The sequence below is a fragment of the Pseudophryne corroboree genome, chromosome 7, assembly GCF_028390025.1.
Source record: "Pseudophryne corroboree isolate aPseCor3 chromosome 7, aPseCor3.hap2, whole genome shotgun sequence".
NCBI lineage: Eukaryota > Metazoa > Chordata > Amphibia > Anura > Myobatrachidae > Pseudophryne > Pseudophryne corroboree.
This window is the reverse complement of record NC_086450.1, coordinates 507,554,252-507,578,445: the sequence shown is the minus strand read 5'-3', so window position 1 is coordinate 507,578,445 and position 24,194 is coordinate 507,554,252. Positions and strand designations below refer to the sequence as shown.

Below are 24,194 nucleotides of genomic sequence, written 5' to 3'. Positions count from 1 at the left end.
TCTGTTATTAAATAGCTTATGTGTTGTGTTAATACTACTGTGTTTATTATCTTTGTGTTAGCCGATTACCCTTTTCTTTTTACGAGAATGTTCCGCACCAGGTTTTACTTTTTTTATATGCAATAAAAATATTTTCTGAAATAAAAAGACAAAAAAAACCATCATAGACGGTGACCATCAGGCGCCACCCTTGCCCCAACAAACCACACAAAAAGCCACTGTCAGTTTAACTTATTATTTAACTTTAATAAATAGCTAGAACAGTTTTAATTTGGTTTTTTCACTTCCATTTTTTTTTTTTAAATCTTTGCTACAAGCTGCAACTCCCTCGGAGAGCTGGGAACAGGATAACGTGATTCCGCCATTTACGAAACGCCGACTTTGTAACGTTCAGTGGTGGCATAGACCCTGTGGGACATGCATTCTGAATCCTGCTACGTTCACCAGCTGCGTGACTTATTCCTTCATTGGTATGCTGGGTATTCAGCGCATAAGAAGGGGGGGGAGTGCTAGAAACAGGGTTAATGGTGGAAGCACGACTTTGAAGGCGCTTGGAAACAGAAAAACAGCCCATGGATAACTCAGCCCTTGCAATCTGACCTTGGATGTGAGGGCTTTTGGGGGGGGGACGGGTTGAAGTTTTGGCAGTGATGTCGGGGGGGAAGTCAACATGAGATGTTAGGAGGGGATGGTTACAGAGAAAGTCTCAATGGAAATTTGGGCTGAAATCTGATTTATTTCAGTAAAAAGCTGAATTCCTTTTACTGTAATCTTTCTTTATCTGTCAAGATAATAAGAGAGAAATAATAGTTAGAGACGTGCATTTTATAACCGAATGTGGCCCCCCCTCTTCCTTGTATTGGCATGCATCTGAGTTTAGTTTTGCCCCATTCAGATGGTCGTTTTATCTGCCAATGGCTTATACCTTCCTTGGAATACTGCTAATAAAAGAAAAACATAAAAGCACACATACATACACACTGCACAGGTGTCAGCGGGCAAGGGGGTGTCTCGCCCCCCCTCTCGCCCCAATATTTGAGAGATGCCCCCATCTAAGCTTTCCACGGGAAGTGTCGGGATGAAGATAATCCAGGGGCTGCTCCACCTCTTCCCTCCGCACTGCCCTTCTCCGTCCGCCTCCAGGGCCCTCACCCTCATTTAGAGCCCTTGTCCCCTCTGCACCAGCTCCAGCCCCTACAGTGTGCGGCTTGTTAGTGGGCTGTCCTGTCCCCTGGGACCAGCCCTGTGTCCTTCTCACCTTCCACCTCATATGTTCCACCCTTCTTCCCCCTAAGCTCTTCCGTCGTCCGTCCCCCCCCTTTGCAGCATCCCCCTCAGATAGATAGATAAAAAGAAAGATATATATATATATCTCTGTCAGGTAGGTGATGTGGCCGGCTGCCTTGAGGGGGGACATACAGCAATTTAGTGGCACCAAAGTGAAATGGTATATTGGCCCCCAACCTAAAAACGTGGTGCACCTGCACACAGTACAAGTTTCTATCTATGCATAATGGGTCTAGAAGTACGGACACCAGTGGCCATTTGTTTTACTATATTCTCCTATACGTCCAATCACGGGCAGGGATCTACCCATTGGGAAAGCGATTTGTTCTGTTGTTTTTTAAACATATAAATTAGCAAAGGAATCTTGTCTATATAACTCTAATGCAATTGTTTACATTAAACTCCACCGCCACCTATTAGATCACTTACCTGCAGAGTGACAATACATAAATCCACTAACAAGGGTACTCCCATTGCCTGTCCTTTAGCCAACATGCATTGCTTTTCAGGAGGCAATATCTGAACTGGCAGCAAAGATATAATGGCACAATTTTGCGTATTGCCCGGCTATGTCATGCAATCTTATCAACAGATGCTAAAACAATCCTAATAACTGGAATAAACTGTTTGGCAATATCCGAATAATGCTTTTATGATCCAGCAATCTTTCTCTAGCCATTTGCTTTCCGCAATGGATAAATCACCTGTTGATGCACAAAACCAAGCCAGACACATATACACGTAATACATTTTCTGCATTGCATGAACGCTCGACGCCCACAGGACTGTCTAATACTCTAGATACAATGCTGCCCCCCGTTGTGTGTACACCTCTCATACCATTTGTAACTGTCCATTGGCATAGCGCCCTTAGGTTTTATGCTGTTAGGAAAAGAGGGTGGCATGATATGGGTAATCTGAAGGTAGATCTTGGGTAAAAATGGTATCCATGAATTAATGAGACATATAATGATGATGGGGACAAAATGTTAATGATATGTGTTAATTGTATAGTCTGTTAATTATACAGTATGAAATGAAAAAGGTTGAAAAACCAATTGTATTATCTCTTATTGTAGTTATAGCAAAATTCTGTAAGGACCCACATGTTCATGGGAAAGACAAATTCTCCCCCACTTACTGAAGCTCTCTCTATCGATGAGTTTGTGGATGCTATTATTTATGACAATAGGAAACAGCCAACACTGTTAACCAATTACAGCCTTCCTTTTGTTGACTACGAAACAGCTGATCACTAGAGGGAGCTTCAGCAAGCCATGTGGAGGCGAGCAGCTGCAATGCCTTCCAACAATGTAGTTCTATGCCTGCTTACAGTTTGAGAATCAAGAAAAGTGCCTTACAGTATAGTACAGAACATAGTGAAAAGGTAGTGTGTCCTATAGTAAGGTCCATATAAAACCAGAAATATCTGCCATATGCTCAGTGAACAGGAAGAGTGTCACTGTACAGGTGGGAATTTTGCATATACTGTGATATTAAGTTTTACTTTCTTGTTCATTAAGAACTGGAAAATAGGTGAAGATGCAACTCATAGTGAGCAGAAAGTGTGGTGAGGATGATGATGAGGTAGTTGATGATGATGAATGAGACGTACAGTATTTGTCATTTAGTGGTTTAGACCGTCATTGTGGTGTTATGAAGTAAACTTCCGTCCCGTATATATTACTCTGCTGTGGATAAGGCTGAAGGGAGCGGAACCGCATGCAGACAATTAAACGAAACGCGTCAGTCCATGCAACATGATGGGATGGATACCTGTTAAACAGGAACAGGGGAGTGGTGAGGAAAGGATTATGCTATGGGAAAGGATAAAATATGGTTTAATGCAAAGTCATTATAAATGGAAAAATATAATTAGTCAATGATATAACTTAACCAGACCTTGGTGACAAACAGTGATTTGTTTTCCCTATTTATCTTTAATTGCAAATGTATCTCAATTAGCCTTACAGTACTAATTAAGATACTGTTAACCCTGATTTATAGTAACGTATTAATAACCTACCGCATTAAGCGTCATATTGTACTATGACAGTAACACAAGACATTCATTGATCACCGTTTGGTTCAGAAAAGTCTGGATAAATTGTCTGAGACAATGATAGTTATAATATTAATATGAGAAAATGATAAGGAGGATGGATGAAAAGAGATTGCATGTGTCTATCGTTCGGTATTCCTTCCTTTTTGTTGTCCATGTATTTGTAGTCTTCAATCTGATTGGCTAGCGTATGCTTGTCTCTTGTAGACTATACCCACCAATAAAAAAAGGGATTCTGCTTACCTTCAAGGTAATTACGGGCAACAAATTTCAAAAGTTCGTCCAATAGGATGACGGGGAAGGAAATCTTCAGGACAACAAACCACTTAGTAAAGTCCAGAGGGGTCAACTTGAAGATCATCTGATGAATGGAAAGCATTGGTTAGCAGAGTATCATCAGGAAATGTGATCATGTGTCAATTATGTTTGGCTTTTTAAGTGTGGTCTTTCCAGATGAAGTAATCATATTATATACATTTTGTTTTAGAGACCATCATGGCCGACTATTGCTTTAAATGATTACAGATAATTTCTATGGACTGTCCATTATAAGATCAGGCCTGGTGTCCACCGATTATGAGGTGTTGGAGACTTTTACTCACAGGCAGGGGGTCAACATAGAGGATAAGGAAGTGGAGGGACATAGAGAGGCAGATGGAGCCCAACAGCCAGATGTTCACCCATGGGGGCATCCTGATCAGAGACTGGTTCTCTGAAAGACTGTACAAAAGAAGGAAAGACATTGATAGATGTCAGTATGAAAGTCTCCATGATAATAAAACTGGAGGGCAAAGAGTTGCAAGAAAGATTTGGCAAGCAGGGTAGGTTCAACATGTGTTTACCTGTTCAGAGCATTGCACATCTCAATGGTGACCAACACAGAGAGAGCCATGGTCATAGGCACTGGAGACTCAAAGATTTCACATTCATGTCCTTCAAAGTCTGGATTGTCTTCTGTACACTGCATGAAATGGCTCTGAGGGACAGAAGAGAAATCGAGATGATGATATCATCACAAGACCACAAAGGCAAGTACCAGACGAGACATAAATTGGAGCAAAATAAGGTAATGTGTCCTCACCAGTTGGTAGAAAGACACTCCAGGTCCATCATCAGCGTACATAAACCACCAAGCGGCAGCTCCAACAGTTGCTGCACCCACATAGCCTACATGGAAGGATAATAATGTTACTGTGGGCTCAATGGTTTTTAAGGTGATAGAATCAAGAACAAGCAAATTATCCTGTGTACTTAATGTAAAATGTACTCTGCCTCACCTCCAATAGCCATGTAACGGAAGAATAGCCATCCACTGATGAGGGGCTCCTTGGGGCTACGGGGTGGTTTGTCCATGATGTCTAAGTCAGGGGGATTGAAGCCCAAGGCTGTGGCGGGCAGACCATCTGTGACCAGGTTAACCCAGAGCAGCTGTACGGGGATCAAAGCCTCAGGCAGACCCAGGGCAGCAGTCAGGAAGATACTGTAAGGAGGGATTTGCACAAGCAAAGGTAGAATTATGAAATGTGTCCGCAGATCAGTCCTTAGTGATTTTTTTTATGGTCGGACAAGTAATATTGGGGGAAGAGGTCAAACTCACCAGACGACCTCTCCTACGTTGGAGGAAATGAGGTAGCGGATAAATTGCTTCATGTTGTTGTAGATGGCACGACCCTCCTCTACTGCAGACACAATGGTGGAGAAGTTATCATCGGCCAACACCATCTCGGAGGCTGACTTAGCCACAGCAGTACCAGAGCCCATCGCAATACCAATCTCGGCCTTCTTCAGGGCTGGGGCATCATTTACACCATCACCAGTCTGGCAGAGATAAGGAACACATGGAGTCACAATCAGACCACCGATGACCAACATATTGCTATACAACAGGGCAAGTTAGGACTTTGCACCTATGTCAGGCATGCAGTTACGCTAGTCACGGTGGAACCTAAATGAAGGGATGTCTGTGATGAGCTTTTTAAGAGTGTGGATTGGCGTAGAGGATGCAAAGCATACAAGGTGGAATACATTGTGCAACGGAAAACGCCCGTGCCATTAATTTCTACACACCATAGCTGTGATCTCATCGAAGGACTGCAGGAACTCTACAATCTTGGACTTGTGACTTGGCTCCACTCTGGCAAAGCAGGATGCGTGTTTGCAGGCGTGCCTCTGTTCTGCAGGGGGGAGGTCATCAAACTCGCGGCCGGTGTAGGCACGTCCTGACACATCCTCATCCTCCTTAAAGATTCCAATACGGCGGCAGATGGCGATAGCTGTTCCCTTGTTATCACCAGTGATCATGATGACACGGATACCGGCTTCACGGCAAAGCTGGATGGAGCTCATGACTTCTTTACGAGGGGGGTCCAACATACCCACGCAGCCAACAAAAGTCAGGTCAGTCTGAGGAAGAATAGAGTTGAGTAAGCAATGGAAACAAGAACAAGCTACATTTGGAGTGTGCATGCAGTACAGAATCTCCAATATTGGATTATAATGCTTTGGTTCATATGTTTGGTGTTGTTAAATATAACCACTGCTGCAGTAACAACATGTTGCTATGGACAACATACAGTCAGCCTGTCTCTCTCTCTTCCACTCTCTCAGCAATGTCATGTCTTGCTTCTAAATTACCTCATAGTCGGCGAACTTGGTGGCATCTTCAAGATTCATGTCTTCTTTCTTGGGTGGTGTGTCTCTTGTGGCAAGAGCAAGGCAACGCAGGGTATCTCTGCCTGTTCCCCATTCCTTGATGATGCCCAAAATCTTGTCCTTGACGACAGGAGTGAAAGGAACGCGGGTTGTGCCCACACGCACATAGTTACACCGGTCAATGACACCTTCTGGGGCACCCTGTTATGTTGCGAGGGGAAATAAAAATTTTTTTTTGCTGAATACCTTTTTTTTAATCTCCTTAATGAACAGAGTTACTGTAGAATATGCTAATTGTCCCATTTATTAATAATTTTTTTTTTTTTTTATCAACTCTCGGCTCATGCAAGGACCTCACCTTTACGAACATCTTGTTGCCGACGGCGGCGCGGGAAGCTTTGGCGGGTGTGCAGTAGACTGACATGGACTTCCTGTCACGAGAGAACTCCAGGGTAACTTCTTTCTTCATCAGTTGCTTGATAACCTGTGAGATTGGAAGAGTTGCGTGGGCTTGTTAGGGTCCTAGCAGGCAAATGTAATCATCAAAAAATTATCTTTTACGCTCAATTTACATATCGCCGACAAGTAACTCAGCGGACGCTCAGTCAGGCGATAGAGGTGGAGTCAACAATCCAAGAAACCTAATTTGGCCACCATGATGCACTAACGCAATATTGTTCTACACCACGTTGTCTAAGTCTTATTATAGAACAACGTGATTTTCTAATTATTCATAGAACTCGAGATGGAACCAGAGTGGCAGAATTTGCAGAGCAGTTTCTCAAGGTTCAGGGAGAAGTTGTACATGATACCGCAATGGCAGGTGCCTGGGATAGTTCGTTACATGGGACCACTAAGGGGTAGATTGCTAGAAGGGAGTTAGGTTTCTTGGAAATGACAAGTCCTGGGCAGGTGTCTGGTGTAGTCAGAGTACCATGCTGCATGTTACATAATTAGCTTTCTATAATGATAGCAGGCAGACAGCTGGTATCGTCTGTCACAAGATGGGCACTAGTTCTAGGAACTGGAAGGTTAGGTCTTCAAGTGTTGCGCTCATTATGAGCTGTTAAATGCAATATTACGATCCAGTCTGTACCGGTGCCTGGAGCTTTCCTAGCACTTACGGAATTGCAGGCGTTGGCGCGTTCCACTTTAGAGAGACTCCTCACTTCTGTGTTAAATACGTTCATCTTCTCAACAAGCGTGGTCAGGGCTGTTTCAGTGGCTTCTCCGACCTTCTCAAACACTCCCTTAGACTGTAGGACATAAAAGGAAAAAAGATCAGGCGATGGGGTCTGCAGCCGCATCCTCATACCCTCATCCCACCACCGTCACACGAGAGCCGTTTGTACATTTGCAGCTGACGCCCTGATGATGGGTTCTGTAGGTTAGTGACTATGGGGAAGAGTTACTGTCATGCTTTGGGAAACACCTTAATATTGTCATTTACTGTACAGTATGTTTTCTAACACCCTTTATTACCACGCCTACTGCTTCTTGCTATATCTTAGGCATTCACACACGCATAACACGCATATTGTGTAAATATGAGCCCTGCGGAACATTCCCGGAGGTGGAATCATACCGTCTATACACGCAGACTGCACGTCTATACACAGTGGGGGTCATTCTGCCCCGATCGCACGATGCAAGTTTTTCGCAGGGTAGTGATCGGGTCAGAACTGCGTCGGCGCCACAGTGCGCCGGCGCATGGCCGCCCGTCGCTGCGCTACGATCGCCTCTGCCTGATAGGCGGAGGCGGTCGATGGGAGGGGGCGAAACAGCAGCGTTTGGCCGCCATTTTGTGGGCGCGGTCTTGCCAACGCAGGCGTGGCCGGACCGTGCGGGGAGTGGCCCGCAGCTGCGTGATGTCACACGCAGCCACTGCGGGCCGGGGAGCGCTGAGTAGCTCCCGGCCAGCACGCTAAAACTGCGCTGGTCGGGAGCTACTCTTGAAGTGCAAAGGCATCGCCGCTGTGCCATTCCTTTGCACTTCTGGGGTGGGGGGGGGGGGGGGGCGGCGGCACTAACATGCGGGGCGGACTAGCCCTGTGCTGGGCGTCCCCCTGCATGTCTCTGTTTCTGATCGTAGCCCGGCAAAATTTTCCAGGGCTACGATCAACTCGGAATGACCCCAGTATACTGTGTTGTAAAATGTGGGGGGTTTTGTATGTTTTTAAAGATACCTCTTGGTAAAAGTAGGATTTGGCCACTCATCCCTGTTTTAGTCAAATGCATGTGTCACTATATTACGCTGACACGTGTTCAGCCCCTGTTTGTCTGATCTCAGTTTATTTCAATATTTGATGGGAACAAATCACTCCTAAGCAGTAGGTATCCTGTAACTCCTTACTATCATCTTTCAAACCCGTAATGATTGGCTGGTGCTTTATCACCTTCCACTTATCACTTCTTTATCACTTCTCCAGGCTTAATACATCTACCCCCCAGTTACTAAGGTGCATAGTAATATCTAAATGGCGGGGATGATAAGATTTAAACGGTAGTGATAGTAAGATATTAATGGCGGTGAAAGTAATGGCGGTGGTGGTAAGATAATAGTTGTTATAGAAAGATAGTCATAGTTCTACATTAAGACATTCTACTCACAAAAATATCTTGCAATTTTATTAACAAAACGTATTGCTTTCTTCAGTCACATGGATCCTCATTCAGATGTGGTCTGCGCATGCGTAGACTGTCAGTGATTGGCAGTCTTATGCCGTTTGGGGAGGGGGCAGCGACGGCCTCCATTTGTGAAAACAGTGGCACGTCGCCTCCGTTTAGGGGGAGGGAAGAGGCCAGGAGATTTCCTGGCGTTATACAAGGATCTGCAAGGGGTGGCTTGTCCCATAGGTGCCACAAGCCGGCCGATGGTATTGCAGTGATCTGATGCCTGCGTCCACAGGTCGGATCACTACTGCATTAGGAGGCGTCTACTTGTAATAGATACACCGCTGTCACTGCTGCTTCCAAAGAAGCAGCGATAGCTTCTCCAACCACGTCTGAATGATGGCCATGGTTCTGTACTGTAATCCCAACACAGCAGATCTAAACGTCAGGCATGCCAACAAGAAACCTGAAACCGCAAACCGTACAATCTATATCCATAGCCAGGAGTTGCGCTACTGATCAGTGGCCCTCATTCCGAGTTGTTCGCTCGCAGGCTGCTTTTAGCAGTATTGCACACGCTAAGCCGCCGCCTACTGGGAGTGAATCTTAGAATAGTAAAATTGCGAACGAAAGATTAGCAGAATTGCGAATAGACACTTCTTAGCAGTTTCTGAGTAGCTCCAGACTTACTCGGCATCTGCGATCAGTTCAGTGCTTGTCGTTCCTGGTTTGACGTCACAAACACACCCAGCATTCGCCCAGACACTCCCCCGTTTCTTCAGACACTCCCCCGTTTTTCCCAGAAACGGCAGCGTTTTTTCACCCACACCCATAAAATGGCCAGTTTCCGCCCAGAAACACCCACTTCCTGTCAATCACATTACGATCACCAGAACGAAGAACAAAACCTCGTAATGGCGTGAGTAAAATACCTAACTGCATAGCAAATTTACTTGGCGCAGTCGCAGTGCGAAAATTGCGCATGCGCAATTAGCGGAAAATCGCTGCGATGCGAAGAAAATTACAGAGCGAACAACTCGGAATGACCACCATTGTTATTAATTACCGCAATTAAATCATGTTGCGCCCCCGTAGCAGAGATTGCATGTGTCTCACCTAGATCTGGTGGCAAACCTTTTTTTTTTTGCAATATTTTTTAACACAAAATTGCATTTATAGTGGCAGGTTTTTTTTTTAGTATTTTAAATTGAATACTCAAAAAATGATTAGTGCATGCAGTCAGTGTTAGATGAGCAGTCCACACCGGGAAGGGGTGACAATGGGAGATAGTTAATTATCTCTGTTTTTACCTCGTTAAAGTCGAGCGATGAATCATTACAAAGTGCACAGATTGTGGCTAATTCCACCAGCCCATCATACTGGCCGGCCTTCACAGGCTTATCGTTCTTCTGACTGAGAGGGCACCACAGAGAGACAGGGGAAGGCAGGAGAGGAAGAGATGTATGTCAGATAGACGTTGAGGGGAGAAGTAAAAGAGAGGTATGGTGACATGCAGAAATGAGCATAGCACTGGGGACCCATAGTTGCGGGATATAGGGAGTCAGTTGATGCCTTCGCACAGTGAAGAGAATTAGATCTGAAACAGGAGTGAAGATGGATCCGAAAGAATGGCATGGATCGGGAATAATTAATTGTGGAAGTGGAAGGTCAGTGAGCTCAGGATCTTTAACCTATGAGTGTATAGGGTCCTCATTTGCAAGTAGATTAATCAGAGCAGACGCTCTGGGTATTCCCTACTCTGCAGCGATCTGGCAGAACTACTAGTGGAGACGTGACGTGCATTTGTCAGTAGCGAGAAGCAGAGCTACCAAAGCGGCAATATCTTGACTTACACTTCTCCTTCGGGGGCATAGGTGGATCCGGTGATGGTGAATTCGGCTAGGGAGCAGATGTCACCTTCAGCTTTATCAATAACAAACATCTGTGTAAAACAAGAGATTGTTTAGTTCATTATGTATAGCTATGTGTCCCAACGGCTAGTGACGGACCATCTCTGCTTGGCTTTGGACCCGCTCTCCCTCCATAGTGGAGACCTACCCTGCAGACGGACATTTGGTTGGTGGTCAGAGTACCGGTCTTGTCAGAGCAGATGACTGATGTGCAACCAAGAGTTTCTACGGATGGCAAGCTCCTCACAATGGCATTCTTCTTGGCCATACGTCTGGTACCCAGGGCCAGGCAAGTGGTGATTACAGCTGGGAGACCTGTATGTGACGAGAGACCGGTAGTGAAATAATGTACGATACTTGGTGCATGATGGCCTCAGTTAGGCCAAGGTCATGCTATTATGAAGTGTGACTAGGTAGGTAGTAGCGCTAGTAAACAAAGGGGACATGCCTTCAGGAATTGCGGCTACAGCCAAGGCCACAGCAATCTTGAAGTAATAAACAGCTCCTTTGATCCAAGAGCCACCATGGATGGGGTCATTGAAGTGTCCAATGTTGATCAGCCATACAGCAACGCAGATGAGGGAAATGACCTTGGACAACTGTTCGCCAAACTCGTCCAGTTTCTGCTGCAGAGGGGTCTTCTCCTGTTCAGTGGCTGCCATCTCATCACGGATCTTACCAATCTCAGTGCCGGCACCAGTGGCAATGACAACACCAATGGCCTTGCCAGCTCCTACGTTGGTACCCTGGGTAACGTGTAAAAGTTATGTCAGGAGAGAACTAAAAGTGCAGAAAGCCCTATAGATACAGATATAGAGTTTTAGTACTAGATATAGATACAGAAGTACTCACAGAGAACAGCATGTTTTTCTTGTCCTGGTTGACAGCTCTGAGGTCTGGGACAACTTCAGTGTGCTTGATGACAGAGACAGACTCTCCTGTGGGCGGCAGAAGGTTTAGGTGAGACATCCATGGCAAGGAACATGGTGGCCTACAGTGGCCAAGGAGATCACTTGGAGCAATCGGCCAACATACCTGTCAGGATGGACTGGTCAATACGCAGAGTGGTGGATTTGATGCTGATGAGTCGGATGTCAGCGGGGACTTTGTCACCAACTGGGGAAAGAGAGACAAGTGGAAGATGAACACCAGGCATTCAGCTATAAGAACTTAGCCTTACTCATACAGCAGACTTTACTTTAGGAACGTACTATTATATTGCTTTTTGTTATTTAAGTATTGTAGTGTAACTTCATTCAAATACACACTAGTGTTTCTTTATAGGATTGTTCAAGTGACCAATTTCTTCTTGTCCATACTTTTGTAGCCTGTATTCAACAAGGCCATAATGAGAGGTGTGTGACTGGTGCTTCTGCCCAGAGCTCAAGGCCAAGAGGGGGACATTGCTGCTGCCTGTTGGAACCCCCACCCTGCAGAGGCGGCTCTCCCCACTACATAAAAAAGGCGCCCGGCACCCATCTCTTGCTGCTCCCCCGGTGCATGTCTCATATTAAAGTAAGTACATTTTGTTTATATGTCATCCTTGTGGTGAGGGACAGTATTCACTTCTGTTTGGCCACACATTTTATGATGGGAAGCCACAAGTAGTATTGGTTTTTCCTATTACATAGACCACGGCACCCAGTTTGGGAACCACTGATCTAGTCCATAAAAGCTGGACAGCTTTAGTTTTACACTGCAATTTAGTTTTGAGTTTGCACCCCCCCCCCCCCTCCCATCTAAATCTCTCTGCTCGTTACATGTCCATACCTCCTAGCTTCTCGACAGACCCAAAAAGGGGGTGCAACCTCATGCCAATGTGCACGGCGAGCCATGCCTCCATTTTCGTCACTGTGGGGGCATGTGTAGAGTCGGTGATGGCCGTTCTACCGTGGACACCCCAACCGATCGATCACGGTGGACAGCCAGCAGCAGCCAGTAAGAAATCAGGCCGATTCTTACTGGGTGCTGTGCGAGGGCTGAAGTCGCGGCTGTCATGTTTCCGTCTGTGGGCACGTGTATCGGCACTGACCAATAAGAATCCAGTTGATTCTTATTTTCTAGCTGTGCGGGTAACAGCTGGTTGACGCATCGGCGGTCATGTGTATCAGCACCAGCCAATAAGAATGTAACGTGTAACAGCCTCCATTCCACAGGTGACAGGGAGCAGGATTAAGGGGAAGGGGGTACAAAGGGGCAGAGCCAGCTTGAGGGAACTGTACCCATATGGGGAGCAGTGCAGCCAACGCCGGGACCCTGGACAGATCAAGACTGGCAGGCATGGTGCATCCGCAGCGGCCAGCTGTCCCAACAGCTTGCGCAGTGCTGTAGAGTCCGCTGCACAACTGCCTGTGATGCCCACGGCTGAGGGCAGGGAGGAACTGGGAGCTCCTCTCTCAGACAGGTCAGGTCACTCTTTATGTGGGGGGGGTTGGGGCAAGTGTTTTTTTTTTTTCCTGTCTGGGACAATTTTTTTTCCTGTGGAGGCCAATGTGTGATTTTGGTGGGACAGACCCCACACCGCTTGCTGCTCTGTACATTTATAGGCTGAGGAGATACCAGCCCCCCAACTCACCTGCCACCTCCACGATGTCTCCTGGCACGAGCTCTCTGGCCTTGATTCGTTGTACCGACTTTCTGTCACTGCGGTAAACTTTTCCCATCTCGGGCTCATATTCTTTAAGAGCCTCAATGGCGTCTTCTGCGTTCCTTTCCTAGGGTTGCAAACAGAGGGGGTTTAGGGATCTAATGCTAACAAGCATTATCACACATTGGGGGTCATTCTGAGTTGATCGCTCGCTAGCTACTTTTTGCAGCGCTGCGATCTAGTCGCCCCCTATAGGTGAGTGTATTTTCACTTTGCAAGTGTGCGAATGGTTTTGCAGCCGAGCGGTACGAAAAAGTTTTGTGCAATTTCTGAGTAGGTTTGAACTTACTCAGCCGCTGCGATCACTTCAGCCTGTTCCTGTCAATCTCCTTGCGATCGGCTGTGCGAATGGATTCTTCGTTAAATTCATCGCTCAGCAACGATCCGCTTTGTACCCGAACGACGCGCCTGCGTACTGCGGTGCATACGTATGTGCAGTTTTGGCGAGTTTTAACCTGATCGAACCGCAGCGAAAAAACCTAGCGTGCGATCAGGTCGGAATGACCGCCATTGTGACATTGTAGAAGAACAGTCGTTGCACAACACATTTAATTCTCTCTCTGTAAAACTAATAAAGAGATAATCGTAAATAAATACTGTAAGTGGTTCTTGCTGGAACTGGCTGATCTGGAGTGTAATCCGGCTGTGTTCGCGGAAATGGCGTTTTGGTCAACTAATATACTAATTATTGTTTTTTTTTTTTATTATTGCAGTCATAAAAATCTACTAAGAAATTCTCTTGAAGTATTAAATCATATACAGATGTGTGCTTGTCACTGTGGCGGCAAATAACCCCTCTCGGCGCTTGCTCAAAACGTGCGTCTTATTCTCATAACTAGAACTACTGGGAGCAACGTAACGATATTACTAGATTGCACGGACTTTGATGTGTAACACTTGTACATCTGCGTACGAACGAGCCTGAATCTGTATACGATGTGCTACCATGCGGTGGCCGCGGCTTTTTCTCACGCCAAACTCCGTTGTGCTTCATCTGAGACGTTGTACGTGATTAAAACTAATTCCCGTCGCAGCACACTGTGAGCGGTGTTTCTGAGATGAGAGTGAAAAAGACGGTACGCAATTCCTCTCGCGGCGGCTCAGTCGCACAGGGCGTCTCGCGCTATGTGGCGTATAAACGCTAGGTGTATACGGACACCTCTGTATTGCATAAATTGCGTATATTTAAATATTCATACTAATATATAGGTATACTCTGTGATGCCCGCATCATTTAGCCACAACATTGTACTTACTTGCCAGACTCCTACAATTGCGTTAGCGATGAGGATCAACAGGATGACAAATGGTTCCACAAAGGCAGTGATGGTTTCCTCACCTTCCTCAAACCAAGCCAGCACCTGAAACGCAGAGACCTCACTTAGGTGGGAATCTAAGTCTTGTTACTTTTCCACACACAGAAGATACATACAGTTCCGTATAGATACAGCGTAACCGGAAAGCAATATGTATAGTACCGGAACATTAGGAGAGAAACCAGTAGCATATAGGTTATTGTAATAACGTACACTTGTCTGTACGACCTGCAACTGCTGCAGAACCTCTTCAGAAACATGACTGCCGGTTGCTGCAGCAGTTTTTTTTTTTCCGGCTGTGTAAGTTGCCTCGTACTGATGGCTGAACGGTAATGTGTCATATACTGTGTATCTGTCACTTTTTTTATAAGTGTCAGCTCAGCTGCCTAGGCCAGTGTACCGGGGCTGTGTCACTGCAGAACCTTCTGTCATTATAAACAGCCTCTTGGGTTACACTGGGGTAGATTTACAGCTATTTTATGGGGGCCCTCTCATGCTTCATGCAGCTGTCGCTTTCACAAAACACACAGCCACCTGGGGCTGTCACTCAGAGGAAGCTGCAAGGAACACCCTCTGTCTCCCCTGACCTCTCTCTCTCTCTCTCTCTCTCTCTCTCTCTCTGTCTCTCTCTCTCTCTGGGCCTCATCCTGCAGTCTCCCAGCAGCTGTTAGACACTTGAGCTGGCCACTGGTCGGATAGAGTTATCTTCAAGACAAATTTAACCTGCAGAATGTGCCGCTCATCGGGAAAAGAAAAGGTCAGGGCTAGAGGCCTGTTAACCCTTTCACGGAGCCGGTATCATGTGCGCTGCGAGGCTGCGTCCATAATATGTGCTCAGTAGAGTTGTGTGTGTATGTGTGTGTGTATATATATATATATATATATATATATATATATATAGTTTTTAGTTCATGTTATGTTTTATATAGGGATATATCAGAGGTTACTTTTAGATTATTGGAGCCTGTGCACAACCATATTTGTATAGGTTATATACTGGTATAATGAAATGCTGCCAAATATGTTTGGGGAGATGTATCACAAACTTCAAAACAGACAAGTGGAGGTGTTACCCATAGCAACCACTCACATTCTATCTGATTCTATGGAACATGCCAGGTAATTATAAATGAATTACAGTCCGCATGACGCTATGGTGACATGACTGGAAAATATACATGTCTGTACAATTTCCATGCCTGTGGATGGATAAGTCCATTAATGGCAGAACCGGAATAAGGGGGAGATGTCTCAAACTTTTAAAGAGAGGTGAAGTGTGCAAGTTGCCCATACCAACCGATCAGCTACTAGATAGCATATATAAAGTGATACGTAGAAACTGATTGGACAACTTGTCCGCTTCTCCGCACTTTAGAAGGCTTGAAACATCTCCCCAAGTGGGCTTCAGGCAAGATGCTCCGCTTTGGAGCCTCCCCTACCCCGATCTCTGTGTTATAAGTGACCACATAAAACAGGTTAGAGTAATGGTGGCCACTGAGTGCTAACTGGGGTCTGGGCTGGAGCCTAGGTTGCCTTACTGGGTGATCTGGCTCGTGAAAAGCTGTTTGGATTTGTTGTGCGGGATATCCTGCCTGGTATATATCAGTGTGTGATTGGGGGTGCTCACCCATATGAGATGGCATGCATAGACGTGGATAGTGGCAGCACCCAAAGGAGGCACTAGTCACCTCTGCCTGTTCCCGTGTTGCAGGCTGTACCTGCCAGGGGTTATGCTGGGACTATATGCATACATATTCCTGGGTACAATAAGGGCTAGGCAGCTGATAGGGAGCAGTGTTAGCTGACACTATCAAAGCTCAGAGCACTGTCTGATGCTCTCATTCCCCAGACACCTCCACTGAGTATCTTATATATCAGTATTGCAGGGAACGGGGTCACCGTCTCACACCCGCCTGCCTGGATACTGTCTGAGAAGAGCCAGTAAGTGCCTGCTGATATAGCCCCTGTATCAGACTGACCGTGTGATAGCTACAGTCGCTGGCTTGTCCCAGTGGCCCTGATTCATGTTTGTAAGTAAAGCAGAGAATGCAAGCAACTGGGCAAAACCATGTGCAGTGCAGGTGGGGCAGATGTAACATGTGCAGAGAGAGTTAGATTTGGGTGGGGTGTGTCCAAACTAAAATCTAAATTGCAGTGTCAACATAAAGCTGTCTAACATTTGTGGGCTACATGCAAAAGCAGCTAGTATTTACCCTGCGTAGAAACATGGGGGTAAATTTACTAAGATAGGAGTTCTATTCAAGATGGGATGTTGCCCATAGCAACCATTCAGATTCTCCTTCTCATTTATCTAGCACCTTCTAGAAGATAATACCTGGAATCTGATTGGTTGCTATGGGCAACATCCCATCTTGAATAGAACTCCCATCTTAGTTAATTTACCCCCTGGTTTGTTTCAGACGCAAAGTTATTTGCTTTACTTACAAACATGCATCATGCCCAATGAACGCACACAGAATAGGACGCCAACCACTGTATTGGAGGAAATGTACTTATTGTATTCTGTTTGTAGGAGAACAGAGTAACATAAGGATGCATGTTTTCCCTCTGCAATGGCAGCATGTACATATAGTATAATATACAACATATTGCAGTGACGGGTGTAGTATGGCTGACCGGCGGTCAGGAGATCGCCAGTCAGCTTACCGACACTGGGATCCCGGCAGCATACCGACGGCGGTAGTCCGGCGGGGAGGGGCGAGTGCAGCAAGCCCCTTGCGGGCTCGCTGCGCTCACCACGCTGCGGGCTCTGTGCCACGGGTTCTATTCCCACTCTCTGGGTGTCGTGAACACCCACGAGTGGAAATAGTCCCTGTTGGTCGGCATGCCGACCATCGGGATAGTGAGGGGTCGGGATGTTGGAGGAGGTCATGTGACTGTCGGTCTCCCGACCGCCGGTCACATGAATACCACCCGCAGTGACTGCATGCACTAGAATCTCCGTAGTACAGTGGGTCTACCTGTGTAATATACAGTGATATACACACAGAGACATAAACCAGTGCATGAATCACTTTTATAGGTTTGTGCAATAACCATGCAAAATGGGTAAATCGGCCGCATTGATCCCTATACATTATCATTGAAGTGATTAGTACAGTGTATTCTGTCTGTCTGAGGTCTGATCTGTTCTCTTGCCTCATGATGTGCTGCAAGTGGTCTGTAAGCAAATGCTGGTACCTGTGTTGTTGAGAGTACTAAGCCTAAGTACTAAGGGGGTCATTCCGACCTGATTGCTCGCTGCAGTTTGTCGCAGAGCAGTGATCGGGTCGGAACTGCGCCGGTGCATGGCAGTTGTCGCTGCCTAGCGATCGCCTCTGAGACAGAGGTGGTTGCTGGGTAGGAGGGGGCTGAATGGCGGCGTTAAGTCGCCGTTTTGTAGGCGCGGTCCGGCCAACGCAGGCGTGGCCGGACCATTGGGGGGGCGTGCCGCCACAGCTGCGTGACAGCATCAGCGACACACAACTCCCGGACAGCCGCAGGAGCTGCACTGGCCGGGAGTTACTCCACAAATACAAAGGGGCGATGCTTTTGTATTTATGCGGGGGGGGGGGGGGGCAGACTGACATGCTGGGCGGACTAGCCCCGTGCTGGGCGTCCCCCCGCATGTCAGGGAAGATGATCGTAGCTGTGCTATATTTAGCACAGCTACGATCAACTCGGAATGACCCCCTAAGTACTAAGTATTAAGCCTAGAAAAGTGATAAAGTGGAGACTGATAAACTACCAACCAATGAGGTCCTAACTGTCATTTTTCAAAACAGGGCCTGTGACATGACTGTTAGGAGCTGATTGGCTGTCACTTTATCACTTTTTAAGGCTTAGTACATCTGGCCCTAAATGTGTGCAAGAGGCATGAGGTACGAGACAGCCTGGTTGGAAACTAAAAAACGTAATGTTCTCTCGGAAACCTTCCTGTCCTAAGATGTATTAGGGGAGAAGTGCCAACCAAGCCTTAGGGGTCTGTACTAAGCCTTTGAGAGAGATAACGTGGACGGAGATAAAGTATCAGTCAGTCAGCTCCTAATTGCCATGTTACAGGCTGGGTTTAAAAAATGACGGTTAGGAGCTGATTAGCTGGTACTTTATCTCCGTCCACTTTATCTCTCTCCAAGGCTTGATAAATCTGTGCCTAAGTGCCATTTATCTAGCAGATATATCCCCCAACCTATCGTTTATTGCTTAATTTCATCCTTATAGTCTTCTCCTCCTTTAGCTCCTCCTGCTGGTGAACCGCTTGCTCAGAGAACACATGCCTTTGATTCGGCAAGCTCTGCAAATTCAGCCAACAATTAGCTTTGATGGATGTGTGGTGCAGATTGTGGCAGTTTTATTAGTAAATCAGCCCCATCACGTGGACTTTTCTGCGTACTTACGAATGAAATGACGGCAGCCAGCAGCAGAATTCGGACCAGCAGATCCTCAAACTGTTCTGCAACTAACTCCCAAATGGATTTTCCTGTGGTGGGGAGATAAGAGGCCAATGGCCGTCAGCGGGCACACAGCGACCTGTGCAACACTCACACTGCCTCTCAGTCACTACAGGACACCTGCTTGTATACAGGTGTCCCCAGCATGCATGCTCACATCCATTATATATATATCATTCTGTAAGACGGAATGACACTTACCCTCTTCTGCTGGAAGCTCTGGACGATGGAAGGGCAGGGAAAAAAGAGAGAGAAATCATAGTTAGTGTTGATCCTTATGTGGAGATTAGAGGCACATGGAACCGCTATCCCTATATGTTACATAGTTGGTGAGGTTGAAAAAAGACAAAATGTCCATCGAGTTCAACCTGTATTGTTAAATTATATATCATTTAGATGCTGTAACCTTGGATATTTCTTTCAGTTAGGAATTTATCTAATCCATTTTTAAACTTATTTAGTGAGTCCTCCATTACTACCTCCTCTGGCAGAGAATTCCAAAGCCTTACTGCTCTTACTGTGAAGAACCCTTTCCTCTGTTGGGTATGAATTTTTTTTTTCTTCTAACCTCAGGGGGTGTCCTCGTGTCCTGTGTAGTGTTTATTTATTTTTTTATAAACAGATCGTCCGATAAGTCCTTGTATTGTCCCTTAATGTATTTATAAATATTAATAATGTCCCCTCTCAGCTGCCTCTTTTCCAGTGTAAACATGTCTAACCTTGTGAGTCTTTCCTCATAATTCAGTGACTGTAATAACTATAATAAATTGCTTTCATAGTGAGTCTGTAAGCGGACGTTTCCACAGGCGCCGTCCTTGCGCAAATCCACGTTACCTTTTCACATAAGAAAACTTATTTTTTAATATTTCAAATGGGGGACATTAATCGTCCATTCAGTCCTACTTATCATATCAGACAAAGGGGCAGAAAATTAATTAGAGTGACCCCCCCTTGCCCCCTCCCTTTCTATCTCTTTTATCCAACACATTAGGATACTACAGCAGGCTGTGTACTGGCAGAGTGCACTGTAGTGCAGCATATTGCAGTACACTGTGGTGATAATAGAAAACCGGACATTTCGGGCCTCTTTCCTCAGTACCAGTAGCATTGGAAGTATGCTGCCACATCTTCAGTGACGCTGGCTCAGAATAATTTAGATGAATACTGAGATCTTAACACTATTCATTAAAAATTGCAATTATAAAAGCAGACACTAAAGGTGATTTTAAGTTGTCTGTCCTAGAGTCCGACGGAGGCAAGAACACAGAGGAAAACTTGTGTTTTTATTGCTGACTGGAATAACCATTAACGCACAAACTGCAGGGCAAGGCGCACCTGGGGAGGGTTAATCTTGGTTAGGTAGCCTGATGATGTGAATGTGAGAGAGGATCCTGAGGGTTAGGTGGCAGCTCCATAAATCCTTCTGTCAGCCAGTGTCATGCAGATACTATGTACGACCCAGATCTCAGGGAACAGAATGCACTCTGACATCTGTCTTACACCACTCCAAGTAACACTGGCCAAATACCGATATGCAGAAGGCCTCAGGTGCCCTCTAACCCCCTCAATGCCAGACTATAATGTCAGTGGGGGTTATGCCTAGACGATGGGTGCAGTAATAATGGAGGAAGGGACCCCGCTAGCATTGGGGCTATGCCCTACCTAGACAAGACAGACGCTCAATAAAAGAGGCAAATTGGTAATAAATAAAAAGCCTTCCCCGGAAAAGTCCAGTTATTTGGTTAAATAGTGATTGTCCGGGAGGAATTGTGCCTTTAAATGCAACTCAATATTACACAATGTAAGTCAAGGCTCTAAATTTAGCCCTTCAACTCCAGTATGCCTAGCCGGGTATCAATATGTCTATATATAGCAATGCATGACTTATTGTGAATGTATTTTGGGGAACACTGGCTGACATTGAGATTGGGAAGACCGCGGAGAGGCTCTGGTCTCTCAGCACTTTGCAGCCTGGGGCTCTCTTGAAGGACACGGCTGAGATGGCTGTATAAGGAGAGTGACATCACCGGCTGGAGCTAATACCCCGGCACTAAAATACCACCGGCTGCAATGTGAGGAGCCATCTGGGATCCAATGTATAGGGGGTGGGGGGGTGGGGCTATGTTTCCATACCTGTACGGCCTCTTGCATGTCGTTACCTAGACATAGATAGGTGCCACCAGGTATGTACAGTATGTGTGACACTACTATACATGACACCTAATATGTACAGAGTGCAGATCTATACATAACGCTAGGCTTGAGAAGTATGTGTCCCCCTGCGGTGTACTATACGTCTCCCACTACTACCAGTATGGCACGGCATGTATCAATTCACACCAGTATATATAGTCACACCGTATGTCAGCATGCTATTTATACACACATCACTAATCAGAACATTATATACTGTATATATATATATATATATATATATACACACACACACACACACACACACTAGATAGATATATACACAGTACTACTAATAGGTTCAGGAGCAATGGGTCTGGAGGTGGAGCTATAAAAAAAATATAGATAGTTTTTAGAAAAGAAGGCGCTCAAAATTGACAACATTCTAACTTATCTTATGGAAAATACATTTTGGCACAGGACAGGTTCTGGAACCTAGTTCCTGATTGGGTCATATTTAATGAGAGTTTCAGGAGTTCCTGCCGATTCCTGCTGAAAAATAGCACTGTATATATATATATATATATATATATATATATATATATACACACACATACTTTCATACATATATGATAATGCGTACACTATATACACATAAAGTAATGCTCTCCAGCAGTTACAGCCCCTATATCCATAGACAAACCCATACTCAGACCCTACAGCAGGCCAGCTCTGGGCCTCTCCTGCAGAAAGGTGACGTTTGCAGAGATCCCCTCATCGCCCGCTGGGACTTGTCATAGATAGTGATTGCAGCCCAGTATTAGCAGTGCCGGGGACCCCGGTGCCGTGTGTGTGTGTGTGTCTCCTCACTCTGTGTACAACTCCCTAATCCTCTTCCTCTGGTCCGTATATATACCACACGTGTGTCACACACATGCCAGGCCGGGTCTGTCCTCTTGTCAGTACAGACACTGCAGGACTCTTCTCCGCCAGGCACTCACAGCAGGGAGATAAGAGGCACAGAACAGTTGTCCTGACTTCCATTGCAAAGTGCCTCACTCATACAGACAGACGTGTGAGATCCTGAGATAGGGCCTAGCTTGTGTAAGTACTGTGTCCTGCCTGCCAGAATATCTCCTGCTCTCACCCCTACACCTCCAGGCATCGCCCCTACCCTCCCTGACCCAGCCATGCGACCGGTCCTGCGTTTCCCATATTACACCTGCCATATTTACCCCATCTACTATACCGATAGACGGCACCAACTTCCCTGAACTTACACGTCTCCTTTCAGGAACCTGTACATCATGACGGCAATTGTCAGTGCTATAACCGCCGCAGTTCCACATACAGCAACCATCCCCTGGCTAATTCTGTCTCATCACCTTGGTCGTCTGTAGGTTGCACCCAAAAGTAAAAATATGTCCCTTCCCGCAATGGTTCTAGTATACAGCTCCTTTCTCACCTCTCATATACTCCTGTGTCTCATATACTCTTAGCCAGTTCTGGTCTATAGTTTTATAGCTGGTGATAAGTTATTGCAATATTTTGGAACCAACATTCCCTGAATTTCAATATAATACAGTTTGAAGTGTAATTAGGTGAATGCAGAACATGTATGATTCACAGACGGTTGAGTACTATGACTTAAAGCCTATTGTGTGTGTATGTACTGTGTGTGTGTGTGTGTGTGTGTGTGTGTGTGTGTGTGTGTGTGTGTGTATATATATATATATATATATATATATATAATATACACACACACACACACACACACACACACACACACACACATAAAGTGTTAGCATGTATGAGTGCATATACAAGTATAGTGTTGTTAACTTTCAAACTCTACATCCAAGCAGTCAATGACATTTGAAAACCCTTGAAGATGAGACTATGGTGTATATAATAGTGGCAATAGGGCTTGGGGGAGGGGTATGGGGGCACAAGTAGACCCCCTGCCCACTCTAAAGCCATCATCGCACTTTCTTGCCCTGTAGAGACGCAGTTTTGAACAGAATCCCATTGAAACAGCGGGGGGCACGCAACAAGATTTTAACATGTGATTTGCAACCTACCATTGGGTCCATACTTGTCAAAGTTCTTCTTGACCTCTTCGGGAGACAGACCCGTATTTTCGTTGACCCCAAAATAGGCCAGACTTTCCTCCGTGGTTTTGCTGTGCGCGTTTTCCATCCTTGTTGTCTTTCAGCCCCGCCGCAAAAGGGCTCGCCTCGTCCTTATGGATAAAAAAAAGTCTCTTCCCCCCCCCCCACCTCTTGTGGTCGACAGAGTCTATTGATGGGCAGGTGTCCCCCCTTCCCTCTTCTGCAGCTGAGTGTGGCAGCGGCTTGTCCCTTAAGAGCCGACCCTTGGCTCAACAGCTCATCTCCTGGACTCTGTCCTCAGCAGGAGACTGGAACACCTTTACCCTGGACCCCACACAGAAGCTGTCAGAGAGAGCCTTTGCTGGAGAGGTGCTTATAAGGTAGTTGAGGAGACCACACCCCGGGCTTGTACTGGGATTGGCCAAGCGGACGATTGATGTCAACTCCTGCCTCCAGTCCTCTGCAGAAAGGAGACCCTCTTTGGTTTTTTTTTTTTTGCTGACTTGTTATGAGATTTGTAGGCGTGCAACACGCACACATACACACACACACACACACACACACACACACTGGCCTGTCACTCAAATCCTGGGACAAGCTTGTAAGAAGACCCCAGTGGTTGTCCCTCCCCTCGGATCCCATCCTGGTAGGCTCTCGTCTATCCCCGTCCTCTAAATCTATTCAAGTTATTTCTGTCACCTGTCCATAATTGTTATATGTATAGATATAGATATATATATGTTCGGACAGGCACTACTCTGTTACACACTTGCTGTCACTTACAAAAATGCCCTTCCTTTTATATTTCTATTTCTTTTATTGCTCTAGTAAATGCCGATTGTTCCAGCTGGGTTTCCCCCCTCCTTAAAAAGAAACAATACATACTTAATGCTACACGGTGACTTTTCATAAAGTGACCTGATTTATTAACCATGCACACTTCAGGGGGAGTGTCAGTTACCTAAGCTTCAATGCAAAACTTGCTGCAGTTGCAAAGTTTGTTTTGTGTGCC

General features: G+C 45.8%; 1 protein-coding gene across 2 annotated transcripts; it reads right to left on the bottom strand.

Annotated features, from left to right (window-relative positions):
* Positions 1-221: 221 nt before the first annotated feature.
* Positions 222-23,542, bottom strand: ATP2A1 (ATPase sarcoplasmic/endoplasmic reticulum Ca2+ transporting 1). 2 transcript variants are annotated; one of them, XM_063935394.1, is made up of 23 exons: positions 23,153-23,542; positions 19,140-19,157; positions 18,885-18,967; positions 14,428-14,532; positions 13,100-13,238; positions 11,560-11,640; positions 11,377-11,462; positions 10,973-11,270; positions 10,673-10,839; positions 10,468-10,556; positions 9,925-10,027; positions 7,126-7,257; positions 6,360-6,485; positions 5,984-6,202; positions 5,417-5,752; positions 4,947-5,167; positions 4,627-4,829; positions 4,431-4,516; positions 4,192-4,325; positions 3,952-4,069; positions 3,593-3,710; positions 3,064-3,104; positions 222-781 (listed from the first exon to the last, which is right to left on the bottom strand). In XM_063935394.1, the coding sequence occupies exons 1-22, from the start codon at positions 23,268-23,270 to the stop codon at positions 3,100-3,102; spliced, it is 2,985 nt and encodes a 994-aa protein (XP_063791464.1). In that variant the 5' UTR covers positions 23,271-23,542; the 3' UTR covers positions 222-781; positions 3,064-3,099. The 2 variants fall into 2 exon arrangements, with proteins under 2 accessions (XP_063791464.1, XP_063791463.1); XM_063935393.1 differs by lacking the exon at positions 3,064-3,104.
* Between the last annotated feature and the right edge of the window lie 652 nt (positions 23,543-24,194).